Source organism: Necator americanus, chromosome III, assembly GCF_031761385.1.
Source record: "Necator americanus strain Aroian chromosome III, whole genome shotgun sequence".
Lineage (NCBI taxonomy): Eukaryota > Metazoa > Nematoda > Chromadorea > Rhabditida > Ancylostomatidae > Necator > Necator americanus.
The window spans coordinates 2,843,794-2,871,732 of record NC_087373.1 but is presented as its reverse complement, the minus strand read 5'-3'; the positions used below and the strand labels follow the sequence as shown (position 1 = coordinate 2,871,732).

At 40.5% G+C, this 27,939-nt stretch overlaps 2 protein-coding genes across 9 annotated transcripts; both read left to right on the top strand.

The window, feature by feature from the left end:
• Positions 1-50: 50 nt before the first annotated feature.
• On the top strand, positions 51-27,351 carry RB195_008435 (uncharacterized protein; the record flags this gene model as incomplete). 7 transcript variants are annotated; one of them, XM_064194928.1, is made up of 15 exons in its annotated part: positions 51-101; positions 2,545-2,666; positions 3,217-3,278; positions 4,295-4,371; positions 4,678-4,783; positions 4,933-5,084; positions 5,295-5,387; positions 8,982-9,125; positions 9,909-10,030; positions 10,581-10,642; positions 11,674-11,750; positions 25,948-26,053; positions 26,203-26,354; positions 26,565-26,657; positions 27,244-27,351. In XM_064194928.1, the coding sequence occupies 15 exons, from the start codon at positions 51-53 to the stop codon at positions 27,349-27,351; spliced, it is 1,527 nt and encodes a 508-aa protein (XP_064046069.1). The 7 variants fall into 7 exon arrangements, with proteins under 7 accessions (XP_064046069.1, XP_064046076.1, XP_064046077.1 ...); XM_064194930.1 differs by lacking the exons at positions 25,948-26,053; positions 26,203-26,354; positions 26,565-26,657; positions 27,244-27,351 and having other exon boundaries at positions 11,674-11,756; XM_064194927.1 differs by lacking the exons at positions 51-101; positions 2,545-2,666; positions 3,217-3,278; ... (6 more) ...; positions 10,581-10,642; positions 11,674-11,750 and adding exons at positions 18,523-18,573; positions 21,865-22,017; positions 22,832-22,959; positions 23,524-23,585; positions 23,940-24,016.
• RB195_008436 (uncharacterized protein) lies at positions 16,422-16,892 on the top strand (the record flags this gene model as incomplete). Of its 2 annotated transcripts, none has more annotated exons than XM_064194931.1 (1): positions 16,422-16,892. In XM_064194931.1, the coding sequence occupies one exon, from the start codon at positions 16,422-16,424 to the stop codon at positions 16,890-16,892; it is 471 nt and encodes a 156-aa protein (XP_064046072.1). The 2 variants fall into 2 exon arrangements, with proteins under 2 accessions (XP_064046072.1, XP_064046073.1); XM_064194932.1 differs by having other exon boundaries at positions 16,470-16,892.
• Positions 27,352-27,939: the final 588 nt, after the last annotated feature.

The window sequence follows — 27,939 nt, the reverse complement described above, 5'->3', positions numbered from 1 at the left end:
GTTCTGTCTTCGTATTTTCAATGGAAAAAAAGAGTTGAAATTGCAGAGAAATGGTGGAATTCTGTGTTGTGTGGTTCATCGCATTCGTTGGCTGGAAACAGGTACGAAAATCCTTTCCGAACTTTCGTGGATTTACAGCAATGGTAAAAAACATTTGCGATATACTGTTGATTTACATCAGAATTATTCGGATTTATTAGGATAAAGGAGATAAGTACAAAAGTGGAGCACATTAATTTTATACGTTAGTCTCCGTTTATAGACTCTGTAGGAATATGGAATCTATAAAACATGCAGCGTATGTAAAACCTTCGTAGATACTCTCCAAAAAAACTTACCGAAGTCGCACGAATTGAACGAGAATAGTGCAAGAAGTGCTTACAATTAACCATGTTTTTATAGCTGCTTCACCTTAGGGAAAGGAGTATTTTATGTGACGATTGCAGAAATTAAACGAAAAGCATCGTATCAAAAATCAATCCAGCAATGTCATATCAAAAAACCATTCTACAATTTCGCAATGAGCATTACGAAATAAACCTTCTGGCATGCAAATGCAAACCTCAGATAGATACGGAGTAGTAATATAACACGTATAACATGTAATTAGTTTACAAAATAAGGCGCGACGTACAGTAGCGGGAGATCCGAACAATGGCGACGAGAACACCGCGAAGTTGGTTTCGTCGCGTTAGCTCTACTTGAATGGCGTTCCGAGGAACCCCTAAACACTTGCGTTGGACTACCAAAGCATGACAGTTATTGATAGCCCTGACAGCTCGGTTGTGAGAGTTGGAAATGATCTGTGGAAGTGCAGTCCTGATTTTGATTTCTTTGTTTCAGAGCTGATCCATTGTTATGAAAGCAGGAAGAGTTTGTTCAAAACCTGAGGATATTGTTCAATGGAAAGATCTCCATGACAACCGCAAACGAAGGCTTCGGCAGCAACGGACATTTTTACTGCTATTCATGTTTTCTTAGGACCATCTTCAAAATGATACCATTTCCACTTAAAAGGATGAAAACACTGTGGAAATAGTTTCTTCTTACGGACGTTTAAAAAAAAAAGAAAAAAAAAAGGATAATTAAGATGGTAATTTGACTTACCTGTCCTAATCGGCGGGTTGATGTTATTGTCTTACGCGATTACCCGTATCTTCGCCGAGGTATGCCGTCCTTGAACTTAACGTAAACTTAACTTAGCTCTTCTCAACGTTCTCGATCTTCTGTGCAAGACTGCACAGAATCAATCCATTCATCGCTATTCCGTATCGTGCGAAATCTTATGTATCATCTGAACTGCCTTTCCACGCCGAGTGTTCAGAAGTCCTCTTTCACCACCTTAGTCCAAAACTTCCGCCTTCGTCCAGGTGACCTCTTCCAACATGAATCCGACAAACTCCTCAAAACTTGTTGAACAACGCGATCTGCTAGTTTCCTTTTTATAATATGAGCAAAGAAGCGAAGACGATTTTCTGTAGCCACTTTCCATAGCGGTGCAAGATGTTGGCATCTTTTACGTGTCATCCGCCGGTACACCACATCGACTTTCACGTAAAGCTCTTCATTGTTCCATCACCGTAAACGGTGCTGCTCAAGTCTCCGATCCGTATATCATGATAGGGGTAATTGAGGATAGGTAGACTCGCAGCTTATGATAGGGGTCGACCAAGGACATTTTGTTAAGGAGTAAAATGATGAAATGGCCTTAGCGGATCTTTGTTGAGTGCCTTTCTCGAAGCTTCCGTTGTTCTTCAGCATTCAACCCAGGTATCAGAGCTCATTGACAATTGTCAGTCTATTCCCAATTCCCGTTCGAGGTCGCAAAGAAACCGTCATGTGCTTGTACTTACTAGGAAGTAGACGTAGTCCATAAGCTGCAGCTGGATTCGATACAAGTTGCATATGTGAAGGAATTTATTAAAGCCCCACACTTTATCCTTTGTCCTTTTATCTACTTATTATTGAGTCACTGCATCTATCTCCAAGTTGAACTTATCTTCTATGCACTAAAAGTGAACAGTAATTAACATGTTGAAATTTTGTTCTGCGTTCTGCGACTAGATGCCAAGTGACACCTTCACGGTGCTAGCACCATGAAGGTGGTGCAAGGAATCGCTTATTAAATACAAACTACTACTCAGCGCTAGAGTTTCCACAACTCTCCTAGAATTACGTCAATCTCCTCGTCTAGGATAATGATGAAGAATCTTCTAATTCCCGATACAAATAAATAATATCAACCTTCTAGAATGTGTTGGAAGAGATAGTAGTTAAATTCCTCGGATTTTCGATTTTATGTTCTTCCCATTTTCCGTTCAAAAAAGAAATATGACCTAATGATGCCTGCAACAATACCAGAAATTATCAATCAAAAGATCATTGTTCTAGACCACTTTCTGGTTAGAATATATTCATTATCTGCAGCCCGAATTGATAACTGCTAGAATTCGGTTTAACTTAGGTTTAACATATTGGTTCAGCCTAACTAGAAGTATTTGAGTAAATGCAGCAGTCCAGTTCAACGCCAACCCTCGTGCTTAGGGTTCCTGTGAACTCCTCGGAAATGACGATACTTCTCAGTACACCTTCGAAAGAAAAGCAAACGTTAATAAAAGAGACGCTCAGAGTGATGCGACCTGTGAAGCAATCCTCGAAAAAATAAGGTAGTTATTTTGATGACTTAGAAAAAATTCAGTGTTCGTGTCGGCCTAAGATTTTTCTGTGCTTATTAACCACAATGGAACAGTCTTTGAAAGGATTAAGTCATGATTATGGTTTTTCTGAAAAACGACACGATCACTCGCAAAGAATGGGCTTGAAAATGGACGCAGATGGGAGCTCACGCGCTGCAAATGTGTGCAAGTTTCCTCATTGTTGTTTCCCGCTTCTTTATCATTCATAATTTCACTGCTTTAAAGTTTTATTATCTACAGACGTTCTCGTCTCTTTTTTTACATGAACGCGAAACAAATGGGACCGCTCTGAAGGGGCAACCTTGGAAGTAGAGCATCCTAGGATTTTTTTCGAGGATTTCACGTAAAGCCAGTGTATCACGATCGATTTGACGTGGGGCGACTACTGTGAAGTAGTTCGTGTAGTAGTTCGAGGCGTGGTATTGCTCATCTTTCACAAACCCTCGTAAGAAACGGCGTGGAAGATGACCGGGGAATGATATGATTAACAAAAGTGTTTTAGAAGAGTAAAGAAATTCAGGCTCGACGGTCTTTCTACGGCCACGGAACATGATTTTCAAACATCATCGACGAGCATTGCAGGTTAGTCAGAACCAATGGATATATTTTATATCAGCCTAATTCCTAACTCAAACTTATGAGTTAGTGAGTGAGGTTGTGAGTGAGATCAGTTCTTCTATAACAGATGTTCAGCAAAGTATGAACCCGAAAATGAATTTTTTCCCACAAAAAATACTTTTAGATGGATAATGATTTACACATAAGCGTAGTTAGATGGAGCGTACAGGAAATTCTATTTCAGAGACTGTCGACCTGTGAATATGCATTTCAGTAATTGTCGTTCAGGTTTTATTAGTAAAATTAGTAATTATTTACTATTTTTAATTTTATCAAATCAGCCTACCCTTTAATCTCATACATTCATATTCAACCATGCCTATTGTGCAAAACCATTTTCTTTGAAGGGGGGTATTTAAAACAATTAGTTAAGCAGAACAGCTTTTAGTGTGTCCATTGAATGTAATATCATCTTTTTCAAAACTGAAAGTACATTTCTTAGTCCAGTCCTGCAGAAATCAAAAAGGTGATAGAGCAAAAAAAAAGTTGTTGAGAATGAAGTTGGCAATTATTTGGGAAAAAAAATGGCTGTGGAATGATTCACTCTACACAGTAGTTCATATTCAAGTGTAATGTAACGAAGTGTTCGCCAAGAGCCTAGATAAAAAGGAGCATTACATTTATTGCTGGCTCCAGCTCTAATACGGAATAACAATTTTGCTTTGATAATGTTTTTCATTTAACTCTTTTCGAAAGGGACTAGAAAATATCTTGGAAACCTACCTGCTGATTGCAAAGTTTCTACAGCTTCTATTTCTTGAAGAATGAGAAGTGATTTCAATGGTAAACTAAAATGAGCTGCAGTAAAGAACATCATTTTCTCGGTGGATCCCAGTGCCTAGTTCGCATTGATAAGTTAGCCTTGGAATTATAATTGATTTTTGTACAGATGAGGAAAAGGACACGCAAAAATCCAGCTATCCTTAAACTCATAGAGGCATGCCGGCGTCTACTTCCGTGTTCAAAGCCAATATTTCCAGGTGCACAACTGCAAACCACTCCTGCAGCTGAAGCTGATGGTTGGGTCTACTACAAGGCAACGAATATGTGCTACAAGGTGTAGTTCAAAATCGTTAGCTCTTCGATATTCTTCTTAGGTTTTTTATCCCCACTGATCATGGAACAGCGGAGAATGAATCGTACCTGAGGCTAAGCATCTGCGCTCCGCCTGTGTGACGAACCTATTAATCGATACCGTATTTTGTTGCGCTGAAGAACTCCTCGTACCACCTTACCTGCCCTGTCGCGACTGCGTCGCCCTACCGCACTCGTATGTGCTCAACCCACTTCGTGTCAGAAAGAAGGCAAAAAACGTTATTTGAAATGTAAAATTGGTTAATTTATGCGTAACCTTCCATACCAGATATTCGACGATTATTCAAATTTTGATGAGGCAGAGAAGAATTGCAATGGGTACGATGGACACTTAGCATCCATTCATTCTATGGAACACAATCAATTCCTTCTAGGCAAGTCATTTTGTTTTCAGAAATTCTGAAATTAACTATGGTTACATAACTACTACAATGGTCATTAAGGAAGACATCAGCGATTGTGACACTTTCTTGTGAATGTTTTTAAATGACAATCATTTAAAACAAAATGAGCTTCATCCTAGCACTTGATCCAAACATGGATGAAGACGACGCAGACCTCTGGATCGGGTTGAAGATTGAGGGACAATGTGAACTTCATTGGATAGACGGTTCGGATCTCGATTTTCAAAACTGGGTTCAAATACAACCAGACTGTACTACAAAATCCACGCTTGTAGGTTTGAAACACTCTATCTATCCATAAGTCCATTGCAAACGGTTTGTGTATCGCTGCACCTACACTTTTCGCCACATAACGACTTATTTTTGTTTGCTTATTTATCTTTTTTAATCACTTTAGTATATCATGTACAATGGTTTTACGCTCTCATGTGTAGTATTTATTTATTCGGTGGATCTTAAGGTAATAAGTATCTCTTTTCAGATGATGTCTTCTGGACAATGGTACACCGAAAATGGTCACCACGGCAATCCTTTCGTTTGTGAAACTGAAAGCACTATCTACTGCCCTCAACATGTGACTTGATGTGCAGTTCAACTTCTCCACTTGTACGTCATCTTTGTGAAATCCATATCTGTCCATGATTTCTTGAACAAAAACTTGCTTTTTTCAAGCATTGTAAAGCATTCGAATCATAAAGATTTGGTCAAATTCGGTACATCGACTATAGATTAACAGGGGTACAAATAAAGAACGGTTTAAACGACCAGTAGCTCGGCGCAGTTGCGTAAGCGGTTGCGCACTACACTGCTAAGTTTTCAGTCTGTAGACCTTGGTCCCAGCTATTTAAGTTATAAAATTACAATTGCTTTTGTTAATCATATTCTGCAAGGTATCCATCCCAGAAAAAGCTCTTCTCTTTCCCATCAGCACACTTACATCTCATACTTTTGCCATAAACTGCTGCATGTTAGCTTGCAATAAGCAATATTGAAAATGAGAGGGAAGAATCGCTTGCCGTAATTTAGTCCCGTTAACGAAGTGGCTGCAATAAAGTAAACTGAAACTCATGAACAAGGTCCCGTTGCTAAGCAAATTCGAGGTGGAAATGAGACAGTGATGTACGGCACACCGTACTTCACTGGGTCGTGTCCAATTTCAGCAGATTTACTACCAATGTTACGCAGAGATGTTCCAGTACGTGGACGAAGTTACCGAGATAAAAGCGCTGGGCAACCGACACTGTCTTTCTTCTCCTAACGGTTGCCTACCGAACTCTTGCTCTGGTTAAGTCCATACGAAGTCAGCTGCAACATCCTACATTCAAGTTCAGCCGTAAAAAACAACGCAGTTTCTAATACTATTATTTCAAGAAATTTTTTAGTTGCATTCCTCTGGTCCCCAACAATAACTTGATCAAAAACTACTAGATCAAAACCCTGGTTGTATGAAGTAGTAGTAGTATGTAATATTTGTAGTATTTGGTAGTTCAAATGCTTTCGTTGAAACATTTCACTCCAAATAACCTGAAAAATTAGAGGTTCAGCTATGCAACAATTTTTTCATCAACTGCAGCCTTGATGACCAAGAAAGGGAATGTTTTTGGGAAAGCAGATTGATTTTTTTCTTGACACTGCCACGCTGACTTCTCCGAAGTTTGACCTTGACTGAAACTGATTCTTGCTTTGCTTCACTAATAACTAACTTGATAAAAATAGACAAAGACAGACAAAAAGAGAAAAAGACAAAAAAGAATCTGAGGAAGGATGGCTTGTGCTTCAGAAAAACATCCACAGGAGGCACTGCCAGAATTCGACAAGGATACAGTGAAAAGAACCTGTTTCTAATTCTTGTTAAAATTTGAAAATATATGTTTCGTACCCAGAATTCCGGAATTGAAGGGAAAAGACGGATACGTCATCATCACTTTATTCTTTTTCGAATCCAGATTCTGACCTGCGCTGCTGATGACTCAGAAAATCCAGCTCGGCAGTATTTTCATAAGGAAATGGGTCCAGTTTCTATCGCTTTATTCCCTTTTTTCCTTGAAATTTTCGTGTAAATGACAGGATACACACAGAGATAGAGCTATTTTGTCATCAAATTGGTGTTCCAATCTTAAATCTTATATAAATCTTATCTTATATGAATATTTGTGATAAAGACTTGGGTAGCATAAGTGCAGTCCTCTATATTTTGGAGATATCAAACTCCGAATGTTTGGGAATTCTAAGCACAGCAAGCGGTTTTACTCTAAAATTGATTGGCTCTTCTTCAGAATTCCATACAAGAGTGTTTTTTTCCAATCCTCTACTTTACTTCTTCTTTCTGTTCTGTCGTCGCATTTTCAATGGAAGAAAAGAGTTGAAATTGCAGAGAAATGATGGCACTCTGTGTTATGTGGTTCATCGCATTCGTTGGCTGGAAACAGGTACGAAAATTCTTTCTGAACTTTCGTGGATTTACAGCATGTTAAAAAAAATTTGAGATATACTGTTGATTTACATCAGAATTATTCAAATTTATTAGGATAAAAGAGATAAGTACAAAAGTGGAGCACACTAATTTCATATGTTAGTCTCCGTTTATAGACCCTGTAGAAATATGGAATCTATAAAACGTACGGCGTATGTGAAACCTTCGTAGATACTCTCAAAAAAAACTTACCGAAGTCGCACGAATTGAATGAGAAGGAAGTGTGTAGTAGTAAGTAGTAGTGCAGAAAGTGCTTTCAGTCAACCATGTTTTTATAGCTGCTTCACCTCAGAGAAAGGAACGTTTTATCAAACACTTCTATGACGATTCCATAAAAATGTGGCGATTGTAGAAATTAAACGAAAGCATCATATCAAAAGTAAATCCAGCAACGTCATATCAAAAAAACCATTCTACACTTTCGCAATGAGCATTACGAAATAAACCTTTTGGCATGCAAATGCAAACCTCAGATAGATACGGAGTAGTAATATAACACGTATAACATATAATTAGTTTACAAAATAAGACAAGATGTACAGTAGCGGGAGATCCGAACAATGGCGACGAGTACGCCGCGAAGTTGGTTTCGTCGAGTTAGCTCTATTTGAATGGCGTTCCGAGGAACCCCTAAACACTTGAGTTGGACTACCAAAGCATAACAGTTATAGATAGTCCTGACAGCTCGGTGTGAGAGTAGGACATGATCTGTGGAAGTGCAGTCCTGATTTTGATTTCTTTGCTTCAGAGCTGATACGTTGTTATGAAAGCAGGAAGAGTTTGTTCAAAACCTGAGGATATTGTTCAATGGAAAGATCTCCATTCCAGACGCAAACGAAGGCTTCGGCAGCAACGGACATTTTTACTGCTATTCATGTTTTCTTAGGACCATCTTCAAAATGATACCATTTCCACTTAAAAGGATGAAAACACTGTGGAAATAGTTTCTTCTTACGGACGTTTAAAAAAAAAGAAAAAAAAAGGATAATTAAGATGGTAATTTGACTTACCTGTCCTAATCGGCGGGTTGATGTTATTGTCTTACGCGATTACCCGTATCTTCGTCGAGGTATGCCGTCCTTGAACATAGCTCTTCTCAACTTTCTCGATCTTCTGTGCAAGACTGCACAGAATCAATCCATTCATCGCTATTCCGTATCGTGCGAAATCTTATGTATCATCTGAACTGCCTTTCCACGCCGAGTGTCCAGAAGTCCTCTTTCACCACCTTAGTCCAGAACTTCCGCCTTCGTCCAGGTGACCTCTTCCAACATGAATCCGACAAACTCCTCAAAACTTGTTGAACAACGCGATCTGCTAGTTTCCTTTTTATAATATGAGCAACTTTCTTTTTTTTTTTTTTTTTTTTTGGGTTGGGGTGGGTGTTTGGGGGGGTGGGGGGCCCCCCCCCCTCCCCGGTGGGTGGGTGGTTGGCCCCCCCCTCCCCCCCCCCCCCTTTTTTCCCCCCCGGGGGGGAAAAATGGGTTAGGATTTTTTTGGGGGGGGAAAAAAAAAATTTTTAACAACCCGCGCCCCCCCCCAACCCATTTTAAAGGGGGGAAAAACTTTTTTAAACCCAAAAAGTTTTTGTTTTGGGGGGGGGGGGGGGGCGCATCCCAAGCGGATTGATTAACGCCAGAAACTTTATCCTTTATCCTTTAATATGAGCAAAGAAGCGAAGACGATTTTCTGTAGCCACTTTCCATAGCGGTGCAAGATGTTGGCATCTTTTACTTGTCATCCGCCGGTACACCACATCGACTTTCACGTAAAGCTCTTCATTGTTCCATCACCGTAAACGGTGCTGCTCAAGTCTCCGATCCGTATATCATGATAGGGGTAATTAAGGATAGGTAGACTCGCAGCTTGATTTTGCTCATGATAGGGGTCGACCAAGGGCATTTTGTTAAGGAGTAAAATGATGAAATGGCTGCAGCTGGATTCGGTACAAGCTGCATTTGTGAAGGAATTTATTAAAGCCACACACTTTATCCTTTGTCCTTTTATCTACTTATTATTGAGTCACTGCATCTATCTCCAAGTTGAACTTATCTCCGATGCACTAAAAGTGAACAGTAATTAGCATGTTGATATTTTATTCTGCGTTCCGCGACTAGAACAACATCATCAGCGCACTCGAGATGTCGAGCGACACCTTTTTGGTGCCAGCACCATGAAGTTGGTGCAAGGAATCGCTTATTAAATACAAACTACTACTCAGCGCAAGAGTTTCCACAACTCTCCTAGAATTACGTCAATCTCCTCGTCTAGGATAATGATGAAGAATCTTCTAATTCCCGATACAAATAAATAATATCAACCTTCTAGAATGTGTTGGAAGAGATAGTAGTTAAATTCCTCGGATTTTCGATTTTATGTTCTTCCCATTTTCCGTTCAAAAAAAGAAATATGACCTAATGATGCCTGCAACAATACCAGAAATTATCAATCAAAAGATCATTGTTCTAGACCACTTTCTGGTTAGAATATATTCATTATCTGCAGCCCGAATTGATAACTGCTAGAATTCGGTTTAACTTAGGTTTAACATATTGGTTCAGCCTAACTAGAAGTATTTGAGTAAATGCAGCAGTCCAGTTCAACGCCAACCCTCGTGCTTAGGGTTCCTGTGAACTCCTCGGAAATGACGATACTTCTCAGTACACCTTCGAAAGAAAAGCAAACGTTAATAAAAGAGACGCTCAGAGTGATGCGACCTGTGAAGCAATCCTCGAAAAAATAAGGTAGTTATTTTGATGACTTAGAAAAAATTCAGTGTTCGTGTCGGCCTAAGATTTTTCTGTGCTTATTAACCACAATGGAACAGTCTTTGAAAGGATTAAGTCATGATTATGGTTTTTCTGAAAAACGACACGATCACTCGCAAAGAATGGGCTTGAAAATGGACGCAGATGGGAGCTCACGCGCTGCAAATGTGTGCAAGTTTCCTCATTGTTGTTTCCCGCTTCTTTATCATTCATAATTTCACTGCTTTAAAGTTTTATTATCTACAGACGTTCTCGTTTCTTTTTTTACATGAACGCGAAACAAATGGGACCGCTCTGAAGGGGCAACCTTGGAAGTAGAGCATCCTAGGATTTTTTTCGAGGATTTCACGTAAAGCCAGTGTATCACGATCGATTTGACGTGGGGCGACTACTGTGAAGTAGTTCGTGTAGTAGTTCGAGGCGTGGTATTGCTCATCTTTCACAAACCCTCGTAAGAAACGGCGTGGAAGATGACCGGGGAATGATATGATTAACAAAAGTGTTTTAGAAGAGTAAAGAAATTCAGGCTCGACGGTCTTTCTACGGCCACGGAACATGATTTTCAAACATCATCGACGAGCATTGCAGGTTAGTCAGAACCAATGGATATATTTTATATCAGCCTAATTCCTAACTCAAACTTATGAGTTAGTGAGTGAGGTTGTGAGTGAGATCAGTTCTTCTATAACAGATGTTCAGCAAAGTATGAACCCGAAAATGAATTTTTTCCCACAAAAAATACTTTTAGATGGATAATGATTTACACATAAGCGTAGTTAGATGGAGCGTACAGGAAATTCTATTTCAGAGACTGTCGACCTGTGAATATGCATTTCAGTAATTGTCGTTCAGGTTTTATTAGTAAAATTAGTAATTATTTACTATTTTTAATTTTATCAAATCAGCCTACCCTTTAATCTCATACATTCATATTCAACCATGTCTATTGTGCAAAACCATTTTCTTTGAAGGGGGGTATTTAAAACAATTAGTTAAGCAGAACAGCTTTTAGTGTGTCCATTGAATGTAATATCATCTTTTTCAAAACTGAAAGTACATTTCTTAGTCCAGTCCTGCAGAAATCAAAAAGGTGATAGAGCAAAAAAAAAGTTGTTGAGAATGAAGTTGGCAATTATTTGGGAAAAAAAATGGCTGTGGAATGATTCACTCTACACAGTAGTTCATATTCAAGTGTAATGTAACGAAGTGTTCGCCAAGAGCCTAGATAAAAAGGAGCATTACATTTATTGCTGGCTCCAGCTCTAATACGGAATAACAATTTTGCTTTGATAATGTTTTTCATTTAACTCTTTTCGAAAGGGACTAGAAAATATCTTGGAAACCTACCTGCTGATTGCAAAGTTTCTACAGCTTCTATTTCTTGAAGAATGAGAAGTGATTTCAATGGTAAACTAAAATGAGCTGCAGTAAAGAACATCATTTTCTCGGTGGATCCCAGTGCCTAGTTCGCATTGATAAGTTAGCCTTGGAATTATAATTGATTTTTGTACAGATGAGGAAAAGGATACACAAAAAAAACAGCTATCCTTAAACTCATAGAGGCATGCCGTGCATTAATTTTAAATGTCTACTTCCGTGTTCAAAGCCAATATTTCCAGGTGCACAACTGCAAACCACTCCTGCAGCTGAAGCTGATGGTTGGGTCTACTACAAGGCAACGAATATGTGCTACAAGGTGTAGTTCAAAATCGTTAGGTCTGTCGATATTCTTCTTAGGTTTTGGGTTCAATCCCATCACTGAGTCGATGCGAACAAAGCTGGGAGAAAACACTGAATCGTACCAGTGTGTTCCATGGAGGCATAAGCGGAGAATGAACTGTCGCTCCGCCGTGGCGCTGCCTATCTGACGAACCTATTAATCGATACCGTATTTTGTTGCGCTGAAGAACTCCTCGTACCACCTTACCTGCCCTGTCGCGACTGCGTCGCCCTACCGCACTCGTATGTGCTCAACCCACTTCGTGTCAGAAAGAAGGCAAAAAACGTTATTTGAAATGTAAAATTGGTTAATTTATGCGTAACCTTCCATACCAGATATTCCTCAACACTAAAGCTTTCGATGAAGCAGAGAAGCATTGCAATGGCTACGATGGACACTTAGCATCCATTCATTCTTTGGATCAGAATCAATTCCTATTAGGCAAGTCCTTTTGTCATCGGAATATTTTATCGTCAAAAGTTTTGATAGTAACTGACTCACACATTAGCCATTATCATCAAAGGACACGTCATCGCTCGTGGCACCTTCCTAAAAATGATTTTGAATGGATGTCATTTAAATCAAAAAAGGGTTTTATTCCAGCACTCACCCAGGACACTTTCTTCTGGATTGGGTTAAAACTTGAGGGAACATGTGACAGTTTTTCTGGTCAGAAATATTGGTTGGATGGTTCGGTCCTCGATTTCGAGAACTGGACTCAAACATTTGCATTTAGCTGTGATTGGAAGGCCGCTTTTGTGAGTTTGAAACACTCCATCTATCCATTGATCGCTCGCAAGAAGCTTATGTATCGATGTACCTGAAGTTTCTAAACTTTTCACTACGCAAAGATTATTTTAGCACTTCGTATTTGTTCTCTTTTTAACTATTCAACTCGTTTACATATTTGTTCTTTTTTAATTACTTCAATTAACGCTTAAAATGGTTTTGTGCTCACGTGTGTAGTGCAGCATTTATTTAATCTGTGGCTGTTCTTCTAATGAGTATCTTTTTTAGATTATACGTACTTCCAATGATTTCGAGGCAGGAAGATGGATGGGCCGTGTGGACACCTACGAGTTTCCCTTCATGTGCCAAACTAAAAACATTCTCTACTGTCCTGAACACGTGAATTGAACGTGCAGTTGCACGTCTTTTGCGTCACGTTTGTGGAATCACTAAGTGTCTGCGAGTTCTTGATCAATACATTGCTTTTTATGTGTTTTAAGATGTCTGGAACATAAATATTTGGCCATAACCAGCACTACGTTGACTATGGATCAACCAGGAAACATGTAGTAAACGATTCATGGAGTGTGGTCAGGTCAAAAGACTTGAAGCTGGGCGCAGCTACGTGGGCAGCCGTGCCCGAAGGAACGCGGTGGCACCTGGGAGATGCTGTCGAAGGGGAACCTTCGCTGAAAGCACCCATAGATGCAGCCTGAGGGAAACAAACGATAGTTTTAACTCGATCCCACCTGCTCCACTGGACCGCTTCGGGTGCAACCGCCTGCATAATTATACCGATCTTCAGGTGGCCTTGACTGGATCATAATACCCTTTAGCTCGATACATCGGCAGTTCGCGTTACCGTGATCAATGAAATGAATAAAATGATAGGGAAGGTTAGGATGTCCCATACATAAGCAGACGACTTTGTGGATGTCATTTCCAGGATATTAGGAGGCGAACTGGACAAATGGCTCATTGGTGAGAGTGTAAATCAAGCACAATGAGTGCTGTTTAGTTGTTTTTCCTGCTGTATTCGTCTAATTCTACGACTGCAATTTCATTGAGTTTGGTTTTCTTTCCTCTTTTGGAATGTATCTGTCAAAGTGTCAACGAAATGTCTACACATTCTTCACCACTGAATCCAAGCTACGGAAACAACGATTCTCCGAGTACGACCTCCACCAGTGGCAACAGTGGTTCAAACGAAAAACAGATATATTTTAACATGGAACTAACCAGTTCTCTCTCTTTTGAAATAAATTATCCACTAAATCCAAAAAAGTGTCCGGGATTAAAACAGAAAAGTAGACAGTCTCCTTACTTATTGGTTTGCTAAAGTCCTTCAATCCAATTCTTCTCCCTTCTTTCCGGATATGGTGTTGACGTTAATTCAACCGTGTGGGATGCTCCTGAACGTCCTATCTCAACTAAAAAATCATTTGAGGTTTATGAAACGGTACAAACAACCTCTCATTTACTTACTGACGAAATCACTTGCAGTTATTGCGCGGTACTATGACGCCGCGGCGTCTAAACGCCAAGTGGCCCGAACCACTCCATTTTATAGCTTTCTGGGGAAGGCGCACCAGTTCTACGCCGTGGGACCCGTCTCATCCTGTTCTGAGACTTCGTTTCATACGTACACACTCACGTGACTGACTAAGTCCGTTGTTATATAGCATGATAAAAACATATAAAGTCCATAACACACAGAGCGTATGTAAACACTTGATGGATGTCTTTAAGATCAACTTATCGATCTCGCATGAACTGGAGAAAAATAAGGCAAGAAAAGAGCAAGATTTGCAAAAATTAAAGATGAACACAATATTAAAGGGAAACGCATGGCCTATGTTTGCAATAGGGCACGAGAAAATAAACAATCTGTCATCCATGTTTGCAGCAGCTTACGATCCTAAACTCCAAATTATTTAGCAGCAGCTTTAAAAAGCGCACTAATAGGCATAGAGTGGGGCACAACAAACAGTACGTGCACAGAATACAGTATGATATACAATAGCGGAGGAACGTAGATGATGTTAATGTGAGAAAGGTGATCGCGGGGTGTTAGTTCTGTTTGACGTCGTTCCGAAGAATAATATAATCAGGTGCGCGCGTACCAAAACACAAGTGCGAGTGATGATGAGAACATGAACGGTTCAAAGTTTGTCCTGGGGCTAAAAACATTGCTTGAAGAAATCGGAACGATAAATGCAAGCGACGGTTTCACAGCAATGAGAAAGTTTTTCAACTATTTAAGCTTTTAACGCATTCTTGGAAAAGGGATGAAGCTAATTTCCATTTATGCCTATTGAAATCATGCTAACATTAGCTCCCTGCTAAACTGGCTTGTTCCTTTCAGAGGATGGAGAAGAACGAAAAAAGGACGAGTAAGATTATACGAAAGGATCAAAATTTAGCAATCGACGACTGCTTTGGTTTGTGTTATGGGATTTCTAAATGCAAATACATCGAGTGCGAGAATGTGCGTGCTCAGATCACCAATTTTGTTTCTTTTCTCTTTTGCCCAAGCAGTTAAAGGAGTTAAAGTTGTTGGGGCTGTAGCTATATCTTAAAGGCATCACTCCACGAATCTGAGGTGGAGTATTCTTATAAGGGATAGTAGATTATTAAGAGGAGGGTGATTCTGTCCATTTCTTCCTTACTGACGTAAAAAACGGCAGGAAATGCGGCGTCGCACAAGGCTGGCGCGCTAAAGTCGAACTCCCTCTAGAAAATAGTGCGCCAAAACGCCTGAAGCCGCATCTTCCTGGCGTTTTTTTTTTTAAGAAATTAGGAAAAAATGGACCGAATCACCCTCCTCTTCATAATCTACTTTCCCTTATAAGAACACTCCACCTGAAATCTGCACCACCTCAAATTTGCGGGGTGATGCCTTTAGGTGAGGTACACTGTGTGGTACGTCTGTGCACGTTTCTCAAGTGAAAACACTGCAATGCAACCCGCATGTAATACGAGGCACCTCTTCAAGGCTTCATTAGTATACTGGAGTTGGTTCGGGAGCACAATCTATTCCATTTAGCTGTCGGAGATCGGTAAAAGTGTATAGAGGAGAAAACCAAGACGATCCTTTTCATTTTGTCAGAACCGATGTAAGTTTTTTTTTTAATCAAAAATTCTTCAAATACTAAGCTGGTTGTCATTTTCTTCGTTTTTTTTTGGAGCTTTTGAACTCCATTTTTTGGGTCAGAAAATCACCTGAAGGTTATAGAAGTCATATTAATAACTGCCAGAAGAATTTCGTTCTAAGTCATTGATTTAGCCTAAGTAGAAGGGTTTAATGAATACAACAGATCAAATCATCGCAAATTTTTGTGTACGGGGTTCTTGCGAGCTGCTCGCCTTTTTGATAAGTTTAAGTCATTTTCATTGATTTTTTCGAACACGACCCGATCACGCGCAACTGTAGGCGGGGAGAGAGCTCAGCGCAAATGTGCACCAGACTCTCCCATGTCGTTCCTCCGATCCTTTATCTCAAATAGTTTCACGCGCTCACGGTTCTATCCCCACGGTTCCCACGGGTCACATTTCCTTTACAAGAACAATTCATATTGGAAAGTTTTGCACAGCAGTCTTGGAAGTAGAAGATCCTAGGATTTTATGCCGAGGATTTTACTCAAAAGGACGAAAATGGGATGGAATTTTTATCGAAGCATCTGTGAATGGTGGAGGAGAACTCAAATTTTTTTCTCAACACGAGACGTTCCCCAAGAACTAGCCGTTGACCATTCAACAGTCGTTCGCCATTTAAAAAAAACTGGAAGGGTGAAAAAATTGAACAAATGGGTGCTGCATGAACTGAGCAAGTAACAAAGAAACCTCTGTTTTGATATCTGCTCGACGTTTCTGCTACACAACAAGAACTATCCTTTAACGATCTTATTGTTAAGCGCGATGAAAAATGGATTCTTTTACGACAACAACAGGAGTCGTGCTCGGTGGATGGACAAGGATGAAGCTACCAAGCGCTTCCCGAAGACAAAAATGCACCCCAAGAAGACACACGTGACTGTGTGGTGGTGTGCTGTGGTGTGCTACATGTGTGGAACAGGTGCTACAGGTGTAGAAGTACTGCAAAGAACTGGACGAAATGCCCCGGAACCTCCAACTTCTTCGTCCGACATTTTTGAACACAAAGGGCCCGATTCTCCTACACGACAGTGTCCAGCCAAACATTTCAAAGGTCACGCTACTGAAATTGAACCAGCTAGCCAGACTTCTCCACACCCACCATATTCGCTGGACCTTTTGCCAACTGACTATCACTTTTTCAGACATCTCGACAGCCGCCTAAGAGGTAAGATCTTCCGAAACCGAGGTGATGCCAAAAACGACTTGCGGAAGTTCACGGACTCCAAAAGCTAAGACTTTCATGCAGAAGGAATAAGCAAGCGTGCGTCTCGTTGGCAAAGATGTGTGGACTGTCATGGTTCCTATTTCGATTGACAAAGTTGATTTTGAGGCACGTTATAGCGTTTCGAAGTGAATGTTTGAATACGGATATTGTTTTTGCAATGTGTGAAATGTAAAGATCAAGTATAAGGTGTTGACGTTACTTGAACCATCTGAGACGCCCGAAGCTTTCCACTTCGGTTCAAAATCGCCTGAGTTCCATGAGAGCTTTGGAACATCAACCGTGCCGTCGTAGATGAGAGAGTCAAATTCTGTTACTTAATCTCCGGACTATTATCTTTTAATTTTGTATCCTAATTATGACCGAATGTGCATAAACTGGTTAGGCTATCAGTGAGAGACGCAATGTGATCGCTTCCCTGATTTCTTAAATTATGTTCTACGAGGCATGCACCCCAAAAAGTCCAACGTTTTCGCTCTGCACACATTACATATCATACTTTTGCTATTGATGCTAACTATTGGTTTGGGCTCACAGCATACAATGGAAAAGATAGAGAAAACTATTGGTATCGCAAATTCGTCATTTCAATACAGTTGCAACAGAAAAAAGAAAGCTGAAGCTCTCGTTGCTAGGTAAATTGGTCGTATAAAAGAGTATCATGATGTTCGACCTATTATACTTCGTTGGCTACTAAGAGATCTTTTAAAATTGCTGCATCTTTAGTACCAATGCCACGTAACAATGTGCCAATACGTGGACAGAGTCAGCAACATAAAAGCGCTGGGTAGAGCTGGGTAACCAGCACTGTCTTTCCTCTCGTAGCGGTTACATACTAAATGTGTGTGATGATCAAGCAGATCAAGTAGTTAACTGCAAGCCCTAACTTCCACTTCCACCACAAACTTAAATGTCACTGCAGTGATCACGTTAATTTCTTCTAAAGGTTGTGAAAGAACATTTTTTTTAGAAGAGTCTAATGTGCAAGAGAGAAACAGTTGCAGTTGTATTATTTTGGCTCCTTACAATAATATGATTAAAATATACTCTTCCAGAAACTGATTTGGATGTATTAGTGTGTAATATTTCCAATATTGGTTGGGTCAAAATGCTTTCGACGGCGTATCTCAACTCCAAATAACACCAATGAATCAGATATCTGGCACATCTTCGTTGCATTTTTTAGCGAGAAAATGGTTCACTGGTTACCGTTTCTATCTTTTCTCCATTAACTTCCTCAAAATTTTCGTGTCTGGATAGATGTAAAGATTAATCTACAAGTTTATGTGGATGTTCCACAATTAACGGGAATGCCAGAACGCTATTCAAATGATGGTGTGATTTCTAACCTAGTTATTTATAAGATAACACTTTCTAATTCTTAACGTAAGATTTGTGCAGTTATATAAATATTTGCAACAAAAACTCAGTATGCACAAGTGCAATTCTCTATATCTTGGAAACATATAAATTTCGACAGTTTTGGGAAGTTTTAAGTACAGTAAACCATTTCACTCTAAAATTAAAAGATTCCTCTTTTAGATTCCCTTCTAGTGCTTTTTTTCAGTCCATTCTCCCTATTCTTCCTCCTGTTTTATTGTCGTATTTTCAGTTCAAAGTATGATTTGAAATTGCAGCGAAATGGCAGCATTCTGTGTTATGTGGTTTATCGGACTGATTGGCTGGAACCAGGTACGAAAATCTTTCCTCAATATTTGTGGATATGCAGCAATCATACAGACATATATGATATACATCTACATGTGCACGTGTCTAATACGTCGACTTTTACCGCAATTCTTCCTTTGTGCATGCTGTACATCGCATTATGAAGAAAAAGAATAGGACAGTAGTAGTATGTTAGTTTATATGTTAGTCTCCGCTTATACAAGTACCAGTCTGAAGTGCTGCTTTAGCCGGGCTTCAGACTCTTTGTGGTGTTCACATCGCTCGTCTTCGCAGATTAATAGAAATTAAAAGTAGCGCCATTTTCTAATGAGCTATCCCATTTGTTCCACATTTGTTCCCTTCTGCATGCTGAACTTCACTTTAAGGTGGATGAGATTACGACAAAAGTGGCGCAGATTAATTCAGTATGTTAGTATCCGTTTATCAAAGCAATAGAGACATATGGAGTCTACAAAACATATAACGATGCACACACTTTATATGAGGTGGGTGTAGCGCAGTCGGTCAAAAGTTCCGCTGCCTCGAATCCGACCTAGTGCTCACCAAGCCTTCCATCCCTCTGGGTTTGATAAGTTGGTACCAGACTTGTCTGGGATGATGAAAACACTGATTTGACACACCGGCTAGCCCGCGCGAGTCATTGTATGGGCCAGATACACGTTCGTGAACCTCAAACGATTCTGAATTGAAGTGAACGTGGTGGCACATCTTATGTTGATTGATTAAAGCCAGACAGTTGAGTTTGCCTACCGTTCGGATGCTCCCTGTAGGTGATAGGGCGCTTGAGAGAATGAACCACTCACTAATGGCTTTGATTTTTTCAAGCTCTGCGAAGGCGAAAACGCCGAAACGTTAGAATAATAAATTTCAATACCAGTTTTGGCCACGACTCAAGAAAATCAATAGAAAAAGTAATGCCTGACACTTTATCCCTTTACCCTTTAACATTTAGTTAATTCTATTAATTTAATTTCAATAGAATAGCGTAAGAAGCGTTGCAGACTAAACATGGATATTTATTTGATGCACTTCAAGGGAACGAGCGTTTCATCAATTACTGGGAGGTTTCCAACAAACCACGAAGATTGCAAAAGCTAGAGAAAGGCATAACATTAAAGAAAAACACATGGTCCTCTTGCACTAGTGCGAGAGAAAATAAAGTAATTATCATCCATTCATATCTCTAGTCACTCTTACTCTGAAGAGCAACCGTCGAGTAATTCCATTAAAAACCATTAATATGCGTAGAGTGAGAGGTAACCTACAGTTAGGGAATAAAATTCAGGAGAATGTACAGTAGCGAAGGGAGCGAACTAAGGCGCCGCTAACGCGGAGGGAACAGTCGGGTCACATTAACTCTGTTTAAAGCGTTCCGAGGAGCTTGAATTAAGTTTGACAACCACAACACAAATGTTAGTGACAATCGTGTTGGGTCGGTTGTGAGCGTTGGGCATGGACTGCAGAAGAAATGCAATCCTGGTTCTGCTTTGTTTGTACCAGAACTGATCTCGCGCCATGCAAACACAAAAAAAATACTGTTCGAAGAAAGAGTGTCCACGACAAATGCAAGCGATGGTTTCAGCAGCAGTGGGAGTTTCTTCCAACTATTCATTTTCTGAACACATTCTTTGAGGCGAAGCCGATTTTTATTTCCATTATAGCATGCTCGGGCCGCGTATACGAGTCTGATTGCTACTTGCACCTGATGGGCCTTCTTTCACTTAACGCAATCAGACACTAGACTATGCGAATTCCGAGCTATATAACGTACTCAGTTGTATGTAGCAAGATTCCAATGCATTGCAAAGAGGTGCTGTCGTCCAGCACATCGCCGAAGCCTAAAAACTGAAAGGTGAACTGCCTGAAACAAGCATGGAATCTTTGGCAACCATTCGTTTCGTGAAGCTGAACAGCCGAGCTTCGTCGAGTTAACTCAAACAAACCACCTTGTCCGTAGCAATTTGGTTCAACGCTCTCTATATGCTCCTGTACAACTGCCGTTTCTAGAAAGAGCATGCATCTTAGGTAACCGCCGGGAAAAAAACCTTCATACAAAATCATTTCATTGATGTCTAAAATACCCACTTAGCAGGTGGTTATTGTCTGAATCTACGCAAATGCGAAGAACAAATGCTAGGAAAGTGGTATTATCAGTTGCGCAAGTAGTGCAACGGCCATTATCTTTTTTTTTTTTTTGGGGACCGACCGATTTTTGTGAGCAGATGGGGTCTGAAAGACAAATACATTCCATTCTCTTCCTGCTTATTTTTTTAAAAACATCCAGGACGCTACAGGACAAACTGGTAGAGGAAAACGCTTCTGACTCAAATGCCGCTGAAAGCCTATTCTCCTTTATGTATTCGACTTTAATCCGCGGGATCGCATGAGGGACGTACAATTTCTGGATGGTCGCTGGCAGCAGTAGTGATTTCAACCAGAAAAGCATCTGAGAAGAAATTTCTGTCATCAACTCCAACAATACCGCGATAGCGTGTGGACACCTTGAAAAGCCTTGAGGATGACTAGTTCTGCCGTCCTCAACACTGCCATTGCAGTGGCCGTCAGTGAAGCAGCCCTTTCAATTTGAAGGGATCAATTCAAGAGCTTGGTGCACCGGCAAGCTCCAGTTTCAGAACTCGAGCACATTTTCTTTGCTGCACGTTATGTACAAGGGGCGGTGGCAGGACCGTTCTTGTTCAACTTCGCCATCAATGATATCATGCGAAGAACAGTCGATCAGGTCCTGTCGACATCGTGCTAGCACCATCAAGGTGTCCCTTGACATCTCGAGTACGCTGATAATGTTGTTGTGTTGAGCCGCCAAGCGCCATCAGTCTCTGAGTTCGAGCACGTTCATAGACCGACATATGGGGTTATCTCTATAGTATATGTCCAGAGAATCAATAACCACCGACCGAGTCGGAGGTTATTGCTTCTCTGGACATATATTAATGAGATCAGCAGATCGCCCCGTTCAACAAGTCCTAAGAAGCTCGCCCGGTTCAAGCTGGAAAAGGTCGCCTGAGCGGAAACGGAAATTCTGGAGGTGTTAGAAGAGGATTTGAGGACACCCGGCGTGGAAAGGCAGTTCAGAAGACGTAATGTTTCGCAGGCTATGAAATAACGGCGTTTAGACTGATTCTATGCAAGTTCTCGCAGATGACCGAGTAGGTTGGGCAGAGCTATGTTCGTGGATGGCACACCTCGACAAAGATGAGTTCAATCGGAAAAGGCGATAACATCAGCCCTCAGTAAGTCAAGTAAGTCAGTGAATTGATGTCTTGTAAATTTTAGCTTTCTGCTGAACTAGCTTGTTCCTTCTGGAGGATGGAAAAGAACGAAAAAAAGACGGTGAGGATGTTACGCACGGATCCAAATGTAACAGAGGATGACTGCTTCCGTTCGTGTTATCAGGAAATCGGTTGCAAGTACATCGAATATGAGAGTGTGCGTGTTAACCTTTATTTACTTTTGTTTACATTCACAGAAGACCATGTGTAGGAGTTAAAGTTGTTAGTGCAGCAGCCACGTCTTATATGAGGTATAATATTCAGTACGTCTGTGCACTTTCCTCAAGTAAAACCACTGCAAGGCAACCTTTACGCAATACAAATCAACACTTTACGGTTTTTTTAGTCTACTAGGGTGGTCTCAATAGAAAGGATCGTTAAACACGCGAAGGACTCATCACAACCAAGTCTAACCTTTTATTTTGCAAAACTTATGTAGGCAGATTTTTTGACAAAGTCTTCACTAGACTGGCTGTCATTTCATTCATTCATTCAAAGATTTGCAACTATTTCTTAGATTTGGAAATCCACTTAAAGGCCATCACAGCCACTGTTTGCAACGAAGAATCGCTCAATAAAAACAAAAAGTTAATCATTTACGGAATTTTCCTAGCTCTTCTGCATTGCTGTCGATCTATCCGCCTAAAATGAAGATGAAGAAGCTTCTATTTCCCGAAGCAAATAATTTCAAGGTTTTGTGCAGACGTGGTAGAAGATATAAGGCAAATTTCTCAAATTCTCGATTATTCTACCTTTTGAAAAGAAAGATTTGATCTGATCATGCTCCGAGCAAGATCAGAAAATCCCAGTCACTCCTACTTCCACACCACATTGTGATTACTTCAGAATTTCTTCACTATCTACATCTGAATTAGTAATAGATAAGAATCGATTCAAATTATTGTTTCTGTCAATGTGGAAATATTTAGATGGTTACAAAAGACCAATTCAGTTCCATTCATGGTGCTTAGGGTTCTTGCGAGCTCTTCGCGGCCGACGGTACTTCCCAGCACACGTTCAGAAGAGAAGCATACGTTATTGGAAGAGGAGCGGAGATTGATCAGAGCTGCGAACGTGAAGTGGTCCTTGACGAATCAGAGTATTCATTTTGATGACTTACCAATATTCGGTGTTGATGTCAGCACTCCCTAAGAAGGTTTTTTTTCTTTTTCCTTACTAACCACAACAGAGCAATTTATGAGAGGTTCATGCCGTTTTTATGGATTTTTTCAAATACGACCCGATCACTCGCAACTAGACGCGGGGAGGCAAATTGTGGAAGGCGCCTTCCACGTAGTTCGTCGTCTTTCCTCTCTCTCATAATTTCAGAAATTCACCGTTTTATCTATCACAGCCCGCCGGGCCTCATTGTCCTTACATGTACAAAAGATACTAAACCGTTTTGGAAGGCAATGTCGGAAGTAGGGCATCCAAGAATCTTTTTTGATGGTTACGTGAAGGAAAAATATGGAGTGGAATTCTTATACAAGCACCTGTGAGTAGTGAAAGAGAACAGAAATTTCCTTCAACCTATTATGTGTAAGCAGTTTTCTTCGCCATTTTCCCTTCGCTTTTCAAAAACACACGACTATGGTGCAGTCAATAAAAGTTGCTTGCTTGTAGTAGGTTAAGAAGAAGATCTCACTAGAATGAAAAAATTCAGGTTGGCCTCGTCCCCCACGGCAACAGAACATAATTTGCAGTCGACATCGTGGGACGTTACAGGTAAAAGTGGACACGTTGGAAATACCTTATGCACCAATCCATTTTCTAGAAACTGACCATGTGATGAGTTCTTCCATAGAAAACGATGGCCCACATTGTCAGCAAAAGTTCCAACAACAGAGAATTATTTATGTTGAAGAATATTTTCTGGCGGAGCATTTGATAATCTTGCCTTACTTGTTGTTGACCTTAAAACATGCCTTTGTAAAATTCACAACTTTTGATCAGCTAGGCTTGATGTGGAAATTCCTTCTTGTCCAAGTGAAGAGAAAGGATATGTAAGAGAAAAACTTGTTCTAGAGCTCATTTTGGCAGGACGGCGTCTACTGCCGCGTTCAAAGTCATATGTTGTAGATGCGGAATCTCAGACAACTCCTCAAGCTGAACTCATTGGCTGGAAGTACTACAAGGAAACGAATATGTGCTACAAGGTGTTCTTCAATATTACTATGTCCTTGATCCTTTTTTAGATTGTTCTCTTTCTCAGAGCAGCATTTTTTCGCGAATCACAGCGAATACTCCTAAGTTGAAATGATGTTCGAAGTACTGCGATGAAATCGTCTATCAAAATATAAAAATCCCTGGTAATATGTTGGTGAATCCTGTCAAACGAACAGGGAGCGACTCAATAACTGTGACAGTTATTGAACAATTTAGCGAAATCTTAGCAAGTGGAGTTGGGTTTACGAATACGACGGGTGAAATTATCGTTTTTTTCACATAATCTTGTGCTTATACGGTTTACGAAAAACGAAGGGAGATTTCTATTTTCCAGTGATTCGAGTGATTTTTTTTCAAAACTACAACAAATTATCTCGAGTAATTATAAAGCCAGAACGATCAAAGCTCGGACCATCCTTTTAAATCATGAAACTAACAATTTTACCAGGTAACTTACCAATCCAAACATAAATGCAAAAATCTCTAAGGCAGAAATAAAGAGTTATTTTCAACAATAATGGCTTTAGTTCTGTGGCCAACGGGGCTGACAAAGTATGTACCGTACGCTATGCGTGTACTTATCACTTGAAGACATTATTAGGAATAGTTTTCTAGGTCGTAAGGGGCCGTACATACGAGTGTGCTAAATGCACTTCGTGGCCTTGCTCCAACTAAATGCAATCAGGTGTTCGAGTGTGCGCAGTGGGAACGTACGAGCTCTATAAACCGCACTTGTTATAAGGCGGAAGAAACATTCCATTCCAAACATTGCAAAAAGGTGCTCTCGTCCAGCACATCCTCAAAGCCCATAACCTGAAAGGTCAACTGCTTGAGGGGAGCATGGGATCTTCGGCAAGAACTATTCGTTTCGTCACGCTGAAAATCAACATAACTGGTCTGGAAGACGCCGAATGTAGAAAGAAATCCCGCCAACGTGTGTCTATTCATGTTGGAGAACGGATCAGGAAATAGGTTTGCGATGCGGATGCACAAAGTGCATCCAGAAAGCTGCAGGGAAAACGCCTCCAGTTCAAATGCTGCGGAAAAAGTTTGCCTCTGCATCTGCAGAGACAAGACTCACATTAAATTCTGCACGTTTCGCACGCAGCACTGGTGATATGAACCACGAAAAGTGGCTGAGAAGGGATTTCCGTCGTCAACTGCAACAAGACCACGATAACGTGCGTACTCCTGGAGCGAAGGAGTTTGAAAAGAAGCGGGAGGACTAGTTCTCCAGTCCTCAACACCGCAATGGAGTGGCCGTCGGTGAAGCAACTTTTCCAATTTGGGGGAATCCTTAAGGAACGGGAACCAGGATGGACGGAGAACCGATCGAATTCGTCAATGAGTTCTGTTACCTGGCCCCAACGCTGAAGAACAACAGCAGCTACAGCTACAGCTCTTTGGTCATATATTAAAGAAACTGGTAGATCGCCTTGTTCAACGAGTATTGAGTATTTTCTCGGGCTCTACATGAAAGAGGCCACCCGGGCGATAACGAAAGTTTTGGACTCAGGTGGTGAAAAAGAACCTGAGGAAACTCGGCGGCGAGGCAGTTCAGGCTAGACGTAAGGTTTCACAGAATATGGAATAGGGACGAATGGATTGATTCTATGCAAGATCTCGCAGAACATTGAGAAGGTTAGGCAGAGCTGTGTTGAAAGACGGCACTCCTGAGCGTAGATGCGGGCAACTGCGTCAGACGATGACGTCAGCCACATCGATAAAGTCAGGTCAGTTTTTGAGGTCAGTATCTGACCACCAGTAGATAAGCAAATGTTTCAATAGGCGCTGACGTGTATTCCGTTGATATGGATGTGACGATGCCCCCCCTCCCCTCCCCCCACACCCCCCTTGCCATGCTAAAAAACGTCATTTGAAACGTAAAATTGGTTAATTTATGCGTAACCTTCCATACCAGATATTCGACAGTTATTCAAATTTTGATGAGGCAGAGAAGAATTGCAATGGGTACGATGGACACCTAGCATCCATTCATTCTATGGAACACAACCAATTCCTTCTAGGCAAGTCATTTTGTCTTCAGAAGTTCTGAAATTAACTATGGTTACATAACTACTACAATGGTCATTAAGGAAGACATCAGCGATTGTGACACTTTCTTGTGAATGTTTTTAAATGACAATCATTTAAAACAAAATGAGCTTCATCCTAGCACTCGATCCAAACATGGATGAAGACAACGCAGACCTTTGGATCGGGTTGAAGATTGAGGGACAATGTGAACTTCATTGGATGGACGGTTCGGATCTCGATTTTCAAAACTGGGTTCAAATACAACCAGACTGTACTACAAAATCCACGCTTGTAGGTTTGAAACACTCTATCTATCCATAAGTCCATTGCAAACGGTTTGTGTATCGCTGCACCTACACTTTTCGCCACATAACGACTTATTTTTGTTTGCTTATTTATCTTTTTTAATCACTTTAGTATATCATGTACAATGGTTTTACGCCCTCATGTGTAGTATTTATTTATTCGGTGGATCTTAAGGTAATAAGTATCTCTTTTCAGATGATGTCTTCTGGACAATGGTACACCGAAAATGGTCACCACGGCAATCCTTTCGTTTGTGAAACTGAAAGCACTATCTACTGCCCTCAACATGTGACTTGATGTGCAGTTCAACTTCTCCACTTGTACGTCATCTTTGTGAAATCCATATCTGTCCATGATTTCTTGAACAAAAACTTGCTTTTTTCAAGCATTGTAAAGCATTCGAATCATAAAGATTTGGTCAAATTCGGTACATCGACTATAGATTGACAGGGGTACAAATAAAGAACGGTTTAAACGACCAGTAGCTCGGCGCAGTTGCGTAAGCGGTTACGCACTACACTGCTAAGTTTTCAGTCTGTAGACCTTGGTCCCAGCTATTTAAGTTATAAAATTACAATTGCTTTTGTTAATCATATTCTGCAAGGTATCCATCCCAGAAAAAGCTCTTCTCTTTCCCATCAGCACACTTACATCTCATACTTTTGCCATAAACTACTGTTTGTTAGCTTGCAGTAAGCAATATAGAAAATGAGAGGGAAGAATCGCTTGCCGTAATTTAGTCCCGTTAACGAAGTGGCTGCAATAAAGTAAACTGAAACTCATGAACAAGGTCCCGTTGCTAAGCAAATTCGACGTGGAAATGAGACAATGATGTACGGCACACCGTACTTCGCTGGTTCGTGTCCAATTTCAGCAGATTTACTACCAATGTTACGCAGAGATGTTCCAGTACGTGGACGGAGTTACCGAGATAAAAGCGCTGGGTGAAGCTGGTCAACCGACACTGCCTTTCTTCTCCTAACGGTTGCCTACCGAACTCTCGCTCTGGTTAAGTCCATACGAAGTCAGCTACAACATCCTACATTCAAGTTCAGCCGTAAAAAACAATACAGTTTCTATTACGGACGCTTTCGAGAAAAGTGTGCAAGAAATTTTTTAGTTGCATTCCTCTGACCCCCAACAATGACTTGATCAAAAACTACTAGATCAAAACCCTGGTTGTATGAAGTAGTAGTAGTATGTAATATTTGTAGTATTTGGTAGCTCAAATGTTTTTGTTGAAACATTTCACTCCAAATAACCTGAAAAATTAGAGGTTCAGCTATGCAACAATTTTTTCATCAACTGCAGCCTTGATGACCAGGAAAGGGAATGTTTTTGGGAAAGCAGATTGATTTTTTTCTTGACAGTGCCACGCTGACTTCTCCGAAGTTTGACCTTGACTGAAACTGATTCTTGCTTTGCTTCACTAATAACTAACTTGATAAAAATAGACAAAGACAGACAAAAAGAGAAAAAGACAAAAAAGAACCTGAGAAAGGATGGCTTGTGCTTCAGAAGAACATCCACAGGAGGCACTGCCAGAATTCGACAAGGATACAGTGAAAAG